At 38.8% G+C, this 12,981-nt stretch overlaps 1 protein-coding gene across 1 annotated transcript in view; it reads right to left on the bottom strand.

Annotated features, from left to right (window-relative positions):
- NCKAP5 (NCK associated protein 5) overlaps nt 1-12,981 on the bottom strand; it is a 988,332-nt gene that overhangs the window by 388,186 nt on the left and 587,165 nt on the right. The window contains exon 6 of the mRNA XM_007938042.2: nt 7,214-7,360. Coding sequence (XP_007936233.2) covers nt 7,214-7,360 — 147 coding nt within the window. The remainder of the gene's footprint in view (nt 1-7,213; nt 7,361-12,981) is intronic.

Raw genomic sequence — 12,981 nt, 5'->3', positions numbered from 1 at the left:
GTCTGTGTTAATTGGTTTCCCTTTTCTTTGTTGAATAGGGTCTGTGCAATCCTTCTGCCTAGTCCGCCATCTTGCCGGAACCCCTAATTTTTCAATCTTATAATTTATGTGCCATTACACAGTTCTTATTTCTGCTCCTCTAATTTGCCAAGCCTTCTACCATTTCTGGGCTTATATAATTGCTGTATCCACTTCTTGGAGTGCTCTTCACCCAGATTTCCATGTAGCTCTGTGCTTTTTATTATCTATATTGTACTTAAATGGCTCCTTATCAGAGGTCATCTTAGGTTAATACCACCCACAACCCCATCCCTCACTCTCCCTTCTATTACTCATTTTTCCCTTCTCAGAGCAATTATTTGTCTGTTTATTCATTTAATTATTTGTTTATTATTCTATTTCAGTATGTGATTTCTGTCTCCAAAGGAATATTGATCTGTGTTGCTAGAGACTAAGTAATATGACCTAATCCCAGTGCCCTGAGTAGCGCTTAGCCCATCAAAGGTATTCAGTGCATACCTATTGACTAAGAGCTCCACACAAAATTCTGATGTGCAGCCAGGGTTGAGAACTATTTTAAACTACTTTGATTAAAATAGGAATTACTGATTAACAAAATGCTTATGCATAGCACTTTAATTGTCATACTCTCATGGAAAGGTATAATTGGTAGAAAAACTATTACTCACCTTAACACATTAAATTGTCATGTATTTCTGAACAAAAATAAATGATTCCTATAAGCAGCGATTTTTTTCTGATCTAGAGGCTATAGCTAAGTCATGCTTGTTTACCTGGCAGTTCAGAACTCCCTGATCTCTCCCTGGCCAGAGTGTGGTAATCAGATACTATGAGGCTTGGAGTACCCACAAAAGAAAATGTCCAGCTTTACTTCTAGTAAGGTCCAAGGTTGGTACATGAGTGAGGAGAAATGGCTAGTGAGATGCAGCAGGGGGTGGGAGCTGGGGGGTAGGACGGAGATAAGCTAATTATGGGTTTCAAGGAACCGTGTCATGAGCAAACCAGGAGCTTGAGGCAAGAGAACAGGCAAGAGACAAGATGAAGCCAATAACCCCAGACCAAGTCTGGGAATATTCCTTCAATCAGTGGGTAGGGTGGGAGGCATGAGTGATTCTTTTGGGAGTTCTGGTGGCACAGTGGATAGGCACTTGGCACTTGGCTGCTAACCAGAAGGTCAGTGGTTCAAACCCCCCAGCTGCTCTGTAGAAGGAAGATGGGGCGATCTACTTTCATAAAGATTTACAGCCTCAGAAACCCAATGGGGATCACTGTGAGTCAGAATTGACTCAATGGCAATGATTTTGGTTTGGTTTTAGTGCCATTATAACAGACATACCACAGATGTATAGCTTTAACAAACAGGAATTCATTCTCTTACAGTTTACAAAGGGAGCTCTGGTGGCGTAGTGCCTAAGGCATTTGACTGCTAACCAGAAAAGTAGAGGTTCAAACCCACGAGCCACTCCTCAGAAGGAAGGTTGGGCAATCTATTTCCATAGTGATACTACCTCAGAAACTCAAGGAGGGGCCGCTATGAAGTCCGAGTTCATAGTGCCAGCTCCAGGGAATGGGTGAAGACCCTTCAACATTGGGCTTCAGTTCTGTCTCTTGCTCCTGGCTCACTGGAGCTGGAGGCATCTCTTAACTCAGAAAGATACTGGTTGCTGAGGCTGACAAACCCAAGGGCAACAAGTAAAATGGCACAGTTCCAAGATATCAAGCAACACAGCAGATGACTAGTTCAAGTCCAGAAACAGTCTCAAGATCAGCAGTCAACATGGCAGGCCACTAAGATGAAGACTTGGTGAAATGCAGGATTCAGATGTACCAAAAAGCTCATGACCTTTCTCTCAAAGTGTCTTTTTATATTCTGGAAGCAGACTATATCCCTAAGGCAGTTACTCAGCTGCTCACAGCAGACTCCACCATGGAATTGACTGCCAGTCTCATCATGGGGAATAACTACATCCATCTGCCCAGATACTCAATACCAGGCCCAACCAAGTTGACACATAACCTAGATGATTACAGTGATCCTTTCATAGAAAGGGCCTAGGACCGGACAGTGCTATTGAGAATGATGAGCTCTTTTCAAAGTCAAATAAGTTGTCTCTAAAACAGCCTTGAAAATTCAAAGTTGAAACAATATAGAAAATATCACACCTGGGTACTGCAAATTTGCAGAAAACATGCAAGTGGCATCCAGATTGCCCATGTGACTCCTAAGGCCTAGTGGTACAATGCAGAAGTGGTTTCTCTACCAGATGTCGAACACTAAACAAAAATCAGAATTTAGGCCTGAGGAAGTTGTTCCTGGGAAGTAAGACTTTTTACTCTTCTCCACGAATAACTGAAAATGGCTGAAAGCAAGGCAGTGAGTAAATAACTTTTAAGGGGAGAAAAAATGTGCACGTGTCTGTGTGTGTGTATGTATGCTGTGTTATCACTTTAAGTTCTGGTCTTGGAATTCTTTATAGGAAGTTAAATGTTCTTTGTAGAAAATAGTTAATAATTGTAAAGTAAGAACAGTGCTTGGCATAGTAAGCCTATATTAGGGTAGCTATAGAGCAAGGGATAGAACAAGCATGGGAAGTGAAAATTGCTCTGCATAAATGATAAATAATAAATTAAGGGAACTTGGTGTGGAAGACAAGTCAACTGGAAGAAACTGCCCAAATTCTATGGCAGGAAGCTGGGGACTAAGGAGAAAGGGGCTAGTGAGAAATAGCTCTGGCTAAAGGATTTAGAGGAAACTTAGAGCTATCCAAAGATCAAGTTGAAGCTCTTAGCCTCCAGAATGTTTTACCATGACATATTCTTCATGGGGCTGGATTTTGGAAAAGTCATATGAGGTTGGTGCTGAGAGGAGAAGGAAGGGATTTACATTGAGTGCAAGCAAGAATCCACTCCCAGAAATGACTACAAGAAGGAACACTCTCGTAGTGGTAGTAGTAGGGAGAGTTGTGCACTAGACTACCCTCAAGCTGTAGGTTAAGGTGTTTGGATAATATTTACGTAAGCCTCATAGTGAGGGGTACATCAGTGTTTTTTAATATTATGGTCATATTAATCAAGGGCATAACTGTGTATAACTGTGCATATAATTTTCACATCTTCTTGGAACATGTTTAATTCCTGGGAACTGGAACTATGGAAGGCTGCTTCCCATCACTTTGAAAATCAGTCCCATCAGCTTCCTAAAACCTCAGGGGCCAAGAGATTAGGGTACACAAAAATGATTGTTTCAAAAATACACTGATAGAAAATATTCTTTGCCTTTCCAAAACTTGTGGAACAATGTACAATTTTACCCCAAGTAAATTTTGAATCATTATAGTTAATTCCCTTGCAATTTTCTAAAGCAACATTTTAAATTTGCGTGGAGGTCTGTGACCAAATCTTTTTGCAATGTGTCAAAGTCAGGTCTCTATTTTCCCACAACAATTTACAACCTATGCTATCTATCCTGTACATTGAGGATATAGTAATTTAAAAACTAAATATGAAATTTGGATGAAACATACAGACAAAGAAGTTTTTTTTTTTTTTAAATCTGTTCAAGTAGAGGATAGTGAGCTTTGGAGATTTGGGGATAAGTATTGTTGTTGGTGTTTTTGTTAGCTGTTGTTGAGTCCATCTCTGACTCATGTCAACCCCATGCACAATGACACAAAACACTGGCTGGTTCTGTGCCATCGCAATGACTGGTTGAAGACTGGACTATGGTGACCCATAGGGTTTCCATCAGCTGATTTTTGGAAGTAGATCACCAGCCCTTTCTTGGTCTGGAAGCTTCACTAAAACCTGTTCAGCATCATGTTGTTGTTGTTGTTATATGCCATTTTGTCATCTCTGACTCATAGCAACCCCTCCTTGGGTTTCCGAGGCAGTATAACTACAGAAGTAGATTGCACAACCTTCCTTCCGAGGAGTGGCTGGTACGTTTGAACCGCAACCTTCTGGTTAGCAGTCAAGTGCCTTAGGCACTACACCACCAGGGCTCCCGTTCAGCATCATAGCAATATGCAAGTCTCCACTGACAGATGATGGCTACGCTTCATATGCATTGGCTGGGAATTATACCTTGTTTCCTATGTGAAAAATGAGAATTTTCCTACTGAACCACAACTGCCTCACTGGGGATAAGGATACCTACTGCCATTGAGTCGATTCTCACTCATAGTAACCTCCATCAGGTTACCAAAGCTGTAAATCTTTATGGAAATAGACTGCCTTGTCTTCCTCCCATGAAGCAGCTGGTGGGTTCCAACTGCTTATCTTTTTGGTTAGCAGCCTTATATCTTAACCACCATGTCACCAGTGCTCCTTGAGGATAAGGATAGAATTCACTTAATATTGAACAAAGAATTTTAGAAAACAAGCAGTAACACTATGATTATAGAAATTTAATTTAGAATATAAAATATTTTTGTGAGTTAAAATTGTGGGGCCTAATGTAAGAGATATCATCTCTTACATCTAACTAATGTTGGATGCAATGGTTGTTACCTTAAGTAAAAAGATCTGCAGGGAAGGAAAAGAAAAAAATAAAAATAAAAATAATTTCTCTTTCACACAGTGAGTGTGTTAAAAACATTCACTGTCAAAGCTATTTTTTAAACACCTCTCAGTTTGATTAAATAATATGTCCTTAACAAAGTTTTCTTAGTCACAATTAGACGAACTAAGAAAAACTTTCAATGTAATCCTAAATAACAACTAACAATTTAAGTACTTGGTTCTAGGGAAGAAAGAAATTATAAGATCAACTCAATCCTACCATTGATTTTGGAAATCCACTTAATTCAACCAAAAGACACAGCCATGAGTTTCTCAAAACTCTCCAGAAGCAACCTGAGTCTTCCTGAAGGAGGTATTTACAAGGACCATATTAAAAAAGAAAAATATGATATGAGGACCCTTGAGGGGACAGGGTAATTCCCCTGGGTATTTGTCCGAATAATTCGCCAGAAGTTTCCTTAGCTGACCTCTCTTCTGCTCCACGTGTGACTGCACTGGATGACCTGCCTGCCTTCTATCACTCTCGTGTGGAGTAGCTGAGTTCTCTCATTGGTAGTTCTTATGTTAACCACTGTATTCAGATAAATAGGGGAAACAAACAAAGACAACTTAAAGAAATGTGGAAGCCCTGGAACAGATGTATGAAAGAGACCAGGCATGTTGTACAAAAAGCTCACTGCCATCGAGGATTCGACTCATAGTGACCCCACCTTAGGTTTCCAAGGCAGTATCTCTACGGAAGTAGAATGCCCAAACTTACTTCCGAGGAGTGGGCGTTGGGTTTGAACTACCAGCCTTCTGGTTAGCAGTCAAATGCCTTAGGCACTACACCACCAGAATGTTAACTAATTTAATCCTCATTATATCCATGCAATGGATTATTATCCCTATTTTGCAAATGAGGAAAACAGGCACAGAGAGCCTAAGTAATTTGCCCAATATTTTAAAATTTGAAAATAGAATAACTAGAATCAAACCAAATCCCTCCCAGCAGTCTGGTTTCAAAGGCCATGCATGATTTTAGCCATTTTGCTTTGCTAGTGTGGATGAAATTAGATTAAAAAGGACACAATCACTGTAAACAATGTGGTGGACTGGGAGCAGGATTGCAAAACCTAGGTGGAAACCAAGTACAGATTTCCAATTGCAGAAAAGGAAGCAGTCCTATTTCTTCCCATTACTAAATATTTTTGGATTCTTTAGACTATGGTAGGCCTACATTTTTAGTCGTTGAGTAAATACTCTTGGTTCCTGATTTGCAAAGATGAGTTGGATTAAGCATAGCCCTTGCTCAAAAGTAATTATGTCCCAGAGTTCTATACAATAAGAGAATTTACAGAAAGGATCTGTGCCAAGTCATAGAAAAAGACATTTTCACTGAGTCTTTCAGCATGTGAAATCTTAATCAAAAACTACTAACTAGAATAGTCTGATTCCTGCCAAAAAGAGTTAGTAATTAATCCCTCAAGTGATGTCACATGCCACAAAGTAATAGACCAGTTTTCTAACTGTGTTCTGAAGGACTGTGGTGTTCCAAAGGAGTCCTTGGGTGGTGCAAACTGGTAATGTGCTTGGCTGCTAACTGAAAAGTCAAATGTTCCAATCCATCCATAGCTCCCTAAGAAGAAAGGCCTGGATATTCAGTTCTGGGAAAAAAAAAACAAACAAACAAACAAACAGTCATTGAAACCTTATAGAGCACAGTTCTACTCTATCACATGTGCTCACCCTGAGTCAGAATTGATGAATGGCAACTAATTAGGGTCCCAAAACTTCCTCAGGTGACCTTTCAGCTCAGTTTCAGCTTGCTTTTATGTTTCACATGTGGAACTTTTGTTCAAAATTAAAGAAATTAAAGAAAATTATTAATAAATAAATAAATAAACAAGTTGCCTTAGAGTCAATTCCAATTCATAGAGACCCTATAGGACAGAGTAGAAGTGCACTATAGGGTTTCCAAGGCTGTACATCATTATGGAAGCAGACTACCTCATCTTTTTCCCATGAGGCAGCTGGTGAGTTTGAACCACTAATCTTCTGGTTAGCAGCTAAATGCTTTAACCATTACACCAACAAAACTCCTTCATCCTTATATATGATTGATTATTTCATTCATTCATTCCTTATACTCTGAAAACCAAACTCAGTGTCATCTAGTTGATTCCAATTGAAAACAGTCACCATTGGGTTTCTAAGGCTCTTTACAGAAGCAGAATACTCCATCTTTCTACCATAGAGTGGACTGTGGGTTTCAATGCCAACCTTCTGGTTGGCCGCCAAATGCCTTAACCACTATACCACCAGCGCTCCTTATTCCTTATACTAGGCATTGTGAAAACACAGTGAAATACTTAGCTCCTTCCTCTAAGAAGCTTATAATTTAGGAACTGATCCAGTTCAAGGGCTAAACTGAATTTAAAGTGAACTACTGCCCCTATGCTCTCTTCTTAAGCCAACGTAATCATAGTCATTAGTTTGAGACCCTTTCAAGTGCTACAATTTTAACTTTTTGATCATCATTGATAAATGACTCATGAGAGGAGACTCAAGATCATATTAGTCAGGATGAATTGAGAAAGGAAGATTTATACTCACTCCAAATCAGTGCCAATAAAAGCAGCAGAGGACTTTCATTTTTCTTTAAATGTGTAAAAATTGTTTTATTTCTTACCTCCAGAGCTTTCAGTCGTTCTAACAGCAATTTGGTCTTGTCTTTTCCCTCATCGGTACTGCTACTTTCGCTCCTCAAATCTTCATCTACCACCATGTGCTCTTCCAAGTCTTCTTTGTGTTTTCTCTCTTCCTCTGACAGTTTCTCCTGAAGCAAGAAAGAATGATTGCTTTCAATAATGCCCACTGAAATATAAGCCGGAGTCAAGGATGAAAGTTTGGAATGCCCTTACTGCTTCTGCATTCTTTCTGGGCCAGACATAAGACCTGGCTAAACAAATTCTGAGTGGTGCTTGTATTAGTAAACAGTTGATATTTGTATTGAACCCTGACAGGACAAAGCCTCTAGGTCACCAACTCTGAATTTAGATGTTCTCTGCCCAGTGGGAGAAGTGACAGAGCCAGTGAAGCCTTAGGTAGAGTTATGTGGTTAATCCACTTTTATACACACAACTGAATTTGGCCCTAAACTGGAAAAAAAGCAATACTGACACCCTGATTTCTGAATGGCTCAGCACTTCAAAATAGCATCATTAAAGTCTCTGGTCATAAACTATTTCATTAATGTAAGGGAAAATAAAATATCGCACAATATTGAAACAGCAGTTTCAGAATTCTAAGCTGAAACCAATTAGTTACTTCAGCTCAATAATGACACAACTCTTAAGGATCCTAGTCTCTTTTCTAACACTGCAGGATTTTCAGTATAGCCTGGGGATGGACATAAAATGTTTTTGTCTTGTCTTCCTCCCTGCTGGAAGCTCTTTGCTCAGCCTTGTCTTTGGCAGGTTTTTGGAAGTTGCAAAGTGCTAATTTAAGGCTCATGATTGGCTCATGTGCTCTAAGGAGAAACAAATGTCAAGGAAATAGAATATTTTTAAAAATATCTCACCCACATTTTACTATATCAAGACTTTGTATAGCCACAAAGTAATGTGACATCACCCCACCATAGTACTTAATTCTAAACACTGTGCAAACACGTGGGCTAAATTAGATTATCAATGATGAGAGATTTCTGTATATTTAGTCCTAAGAAAAGATCATTTGCAAAAACAAAAGCACAAAAGATATGATTCTTACATTAAAGGCACTTATACTACCTACTTAGAAAAGAATAGCAAAAGACAAAACAACAAGTTTTCAAACTATATGCCAAGGTGCTTTAGAAGTTCCAAAGAAACTCATTTAAACTCCCTTTTGAAAATAAATTATGAAGCATGTTAAAAAATGTATGTCTTAATATTCAGTTGGCCTTCTACATCCCCAGATTCAACCAACCTTGGATCACAAATACTTAAATTGAAAAAAAAGCAATTAAGTAGACAAAACAATCACTCAAAGACTAAGAGGGAACATGAAGTGCTATTTACATACCATTTACATTGTTTTATGTATTATAATCTAGAGATGATTTAAAGTGTATGAGAGGATATGAGTAGGTTATATGCAAATACTAAGCCATTTTATGTAAGGGACTTGAACATCTGTGGATTTTAGTATCCATGGGAGTGCTGGAACCAATTACTTATGGATATTTAGGGAGAACAGTATATAATGTGAAAACAGCAGAAACCACCAACCTAGAAACTTGACCTATTTAATCTGTTTTGTGCAGACCTCAGAATGTAACTTCTCCTGTGACACCTGTACAGGTGTGTAACTACCATACCAGGTGTGCATTTATCTTACATAAATGCCAGGCAGATTTAAAGTACACATCCTCATACCAGGAAACACATCCAGGCCATTAGGGTATTGTATAGCTTTGATTCTTTGTTTAAGGTTTGGCTGCTTCTCAGACTTCCATGTCTATGAAAGGAATATGAACTTTGTAGATATTGTTACTAATCAAACTTTGCAACAAAGAGGTCTTTCTTTCATTTCTATTTGGGATCACTATAAATAACACTAGATACTAGGACTGCAAAGTAAACTTGTAAAGAAAATTCATCATCTACATCCACTTGATAAGGAGCTTTGCAGGTGTAGCTGGTAAGGCATTTGACTGCTTAGCAAAAGGCCAGCAGTTCAAACTCACCACCAGCTGCTTTGCAGGAGGAAGGTGAGGCAATCTACTTCTGTAAAGATTTACAGCCTTGGAAATCCTATGGGGGTCGCTATGAGGTAGAACCGACTCAATGGCAGTGAGCTTGTTTGTTTTTGTACATATATTTTGCTGTGTGAATGCTTTTTATTGCTCTCTGAACAAGTTTCATTCAATTGTTTCAAAATATATTGAGGAACCCTGTAATAATTAGGATTCTATGCTAATTAAAAACAAAAATAAAGAAAAGCTACTGTGTGGTGAATAGAAGGTCACAGAGTTTGGAATCTGACAGTCCTATTCCAGATCTACCATGGGAAAACAACTTCAGTGAGTCTTGGTTTCTTTGTCTCAAATGCCCAAATGGGGCTAATGCCAACACACACATAAGCACAAGTAACTCACATATACATACATACACACATACACACACATTCATATATGCATATATAAATGTATAACACATATATATTTGAAGTATCTGGACACAGTCTAAATATTATGTGAAACAACTGAGAACAAATCTAGATATGGATTACATATGATTACTGGGACTACATAAAACACAAGAGTCATTTTACATAATTTGAAAAACTGGTGATAAATGAGGGCTAGAACAGTGAGATATGATTCCATGGAAATGGAAACTGACATGTTTTGACAGAGTGATACAACTTGAATAGAGAGGCAAGGGTTAAAGAGAAAACTGAAACAAAGGCTCCTAGGCAGGAATTACCTCTATCCTTTTGGTTTATAAGGAAATCAGTTTGATGATAGTGGAGAAAAATTCTTGAGAGATGAGTAATAGAATTGGGAAGTAAAAAAAAGGGGGGAAAGGATTCTTATAATAGAGACAGAGACATTGAAACATGAATAATTCATTCATTTGTGCATATAACAAGTATTTATTGAATATTCACTATGGTCCATCCACTCTTCTAGGTGCTGGGAATATAGTTGTAAACTAAATAAAGTCCCATATTCAATAAACTTATATACTAATGGTGGGAAACATGACAAACTCCCCATCAAATCAGTAGTAATAAATTGCATAGTGGTTAAGGCATTTGGCTGCTAACCTTCTGGTCAGCAGTTCAGATCCACCAGCTGCTCCACAAAAGGAAGATGGGGTGATTTACTCCCATAAAAATTTACAGTCTTGGAAGCCCAATGGGGGTTGTTATGAGTTGGAATCATCTCAACAGCAGTGAGTTTGGTTTGGTTTGATTTAGTGGTAAATACTACAAAGAAAATAAAACAGCATAATTTGATGGATAATGGGGTGTTCAGATTGTTAAACCCACTGCCATCATATTAATTCTGACTCACAGTGACCCTAGAGGACAGAGTTCTGGGGTACAATGATTAAAGAATTCAGCTGCTAACCAAAAGTTTGGCTGTTCCAACCCACCAGGGGCTACACAGGAGAAAGATGAGGCAGTCTGCTTCTGTTAAGATTTACTGCCTTGGAAATCCTACGGGGTAGTTTAGATCATTAGATGTAGTGATGTCAAGGTAAGCTTGTCTGAGGAGTACATCAAATAATGAGAAAGAAGTATTTGTGCAAAGGTCTGGGACAGGGAAGAGAAACGCCAATGCCTCATGGCAAGGCTAAACTGGCCTTGCTGATTTACAGGACTGAGCAAGAGTCCATGTAACGGAGCACAGTGATGATCAATTAAAGAAAAGGAGAAAATGAGACAGAAAGATAAGAGGTAGACCATGGAGAGTCTTGCAAGCCATGGAAAGGCATTTGAATTTTATTCTAAGTACAATAAAGTGGAATCAGAGAGTAAATAGAGATAATAGTCTGTGATTTACATTTTAGAAATATCATTCTAACTGCTGCAATGGAGAATGGAATGAGCTATGGAAGGAAGAAGGTAGAGAGACCAGCTAGGAGGCTATTATAGAGGGAGAAATAAAAATTAGGAACATTCTGAAGGTTTTTTCATCAGGACTTACCAAAAGTAGTTGTCATACTAGATAGGTCAGAATATCTGGATTCAAAGCCCAGATGTTTTTGTGTCTAGTTAGGCAAGCCATTCAACATCTCTAGGCCTCAGTTTCCTCCAGATGTAAAATGAAAGGACTGTACTTATATCCTTTCCAATGCTAAAGTTCTAGAAGACATTTTTCAGGAAGGAAATCCAGTCAATATGCTCAACAGTAAGGGGTGACAAGATAGCAGAAAAAGGACCACTAGAGTTTGTAAAAAGAAAGTTGTTAGCGGCAACTTGAGAGCTGTTTACTAAAGAGTGGCAATATTACTTATATTGTCAGTGGTTAAGCAGAAAGTGAAAGTAGATAAAATAGAAGCAATTTTCTTAGATGCTCCTTTGAACATTTGGCAGGGAAGGGGCAAAATATAAAGAAATGCATATTGTAAGAAGGCAAGGCAAGTGGAAACCTTTTTCAAGATGAAGTAAACTGAGTTGTGTGAAGATCTAAAGAGGAGAAGAATCATCGGAGATGGCAGCAGCAAAGGTCAGAATGTATGATGAGTTGAGCCCTGAAGCCAAGAAGGCAGAGGATGAAGGTTTTAAAATGGACTTCCCTGCAATATACCACTTTGCAAGAGACTCAATTTCTTGATTAGCATTTCTACATCATTAGCTAGTGTCTTGTTTGGGTTCTTAGAGAACAAGGATTTGATTGCCAGTAGTTTATTTGGGAAATGCAGGTAACACCAATATGGAAGTGGAGAAGTGATTCAAGGAAGGGATGGGAGTCATTAGAACTTACATTGCTGAACAACTGAAGCTCAGTCTCATGGGATGAAGAATCAGGGAAGTGGTGCAAAACTCTTGTCTCAGAATTACCACACCCAAGGGTGAGGGAGATGAGATATTTATGTACCAATTATGAGAATCATTGGTCCCTGTGGTATTAATTTCCTGGAGCTTCCAGCCTGCCATAGGTTGTGAAGCTTTCCACAGTTCTGGCATAAGAAGGCCCTCATACATAGATACTGGTAGCTGAAGGTCACAGGTATACTCTGACTGGTTCTGGTGTATGGGAGGGACCTGCTGTGGTTTGCTAGAGATAGAGAGGAAGCTTGTGATGTGCTCTCATGTTACATCACCCAGGACAGAAAGTCACATCTGTATAATGCTCAGAGACTTGTCATTGACCTAAAAGCATATTTTCTTGTGTTCTACATTCTAAATTACCCTGAATCAAATCCAGAAAATTGGGTTATCTGCCATTTTCTCCATTCTTGTCTCCTTTATCACTTTCCAAGGAGAATAAACTATAATAATGAGAAAGAGGGGAGATGGAAAGATATGTTTGAAGTGAGTAGAAGAGCAAAAGAGAGGTACATATCCTAAAGAAGTGAGAGCCAGGACACAAACAGATATATTACACCCATGCTCATTGCAGCACTATTCACAACAGCAAAGAGATGCAAACAACCTAAGGGACCATCAACTGAGGAATGAATAACCAAACTGTGGTACATACACACAATGGAATACTGTGCAACCCTAAACAATAATGTGGAATCTGCAAAAGACTGTATAATGTGGATGAACTTGGAGGACATTATGCTGAATGAAATAAGTCGCTCACAGAAGTACAGATATTACATTAGTCCACTGTGGTAAAAAGTCAAGGAAAATTTTGTACATGGAAGGAAACTTTCTTTGTTGGTTATCAGGGATGAGAGGGGAGGGGAGGCTAAATTCCTACATACCTCCTTGGTTTCCAAGGCAGTATCA

This window comes from Orycteropus afer, unplaced genomic scaffold (assembly GCF_000298275.1).
Source record: "Orycteropus afer afer isolate SDZICR_OR568_19922 unplaced genomic scaffold, OryAfe1.0 scaffold00004, whole genome shotgun sequence".
NCBI classification, from domain to species: Eukaryota; Metazoa; Chordata; class Mammalia; order Tubulidentata; family Orycteropodidae; genus Orycteropus; species Orycteropus afer.
This window is presented reverse-complemented; position numbering and strand designations above follow the sequence as displayed.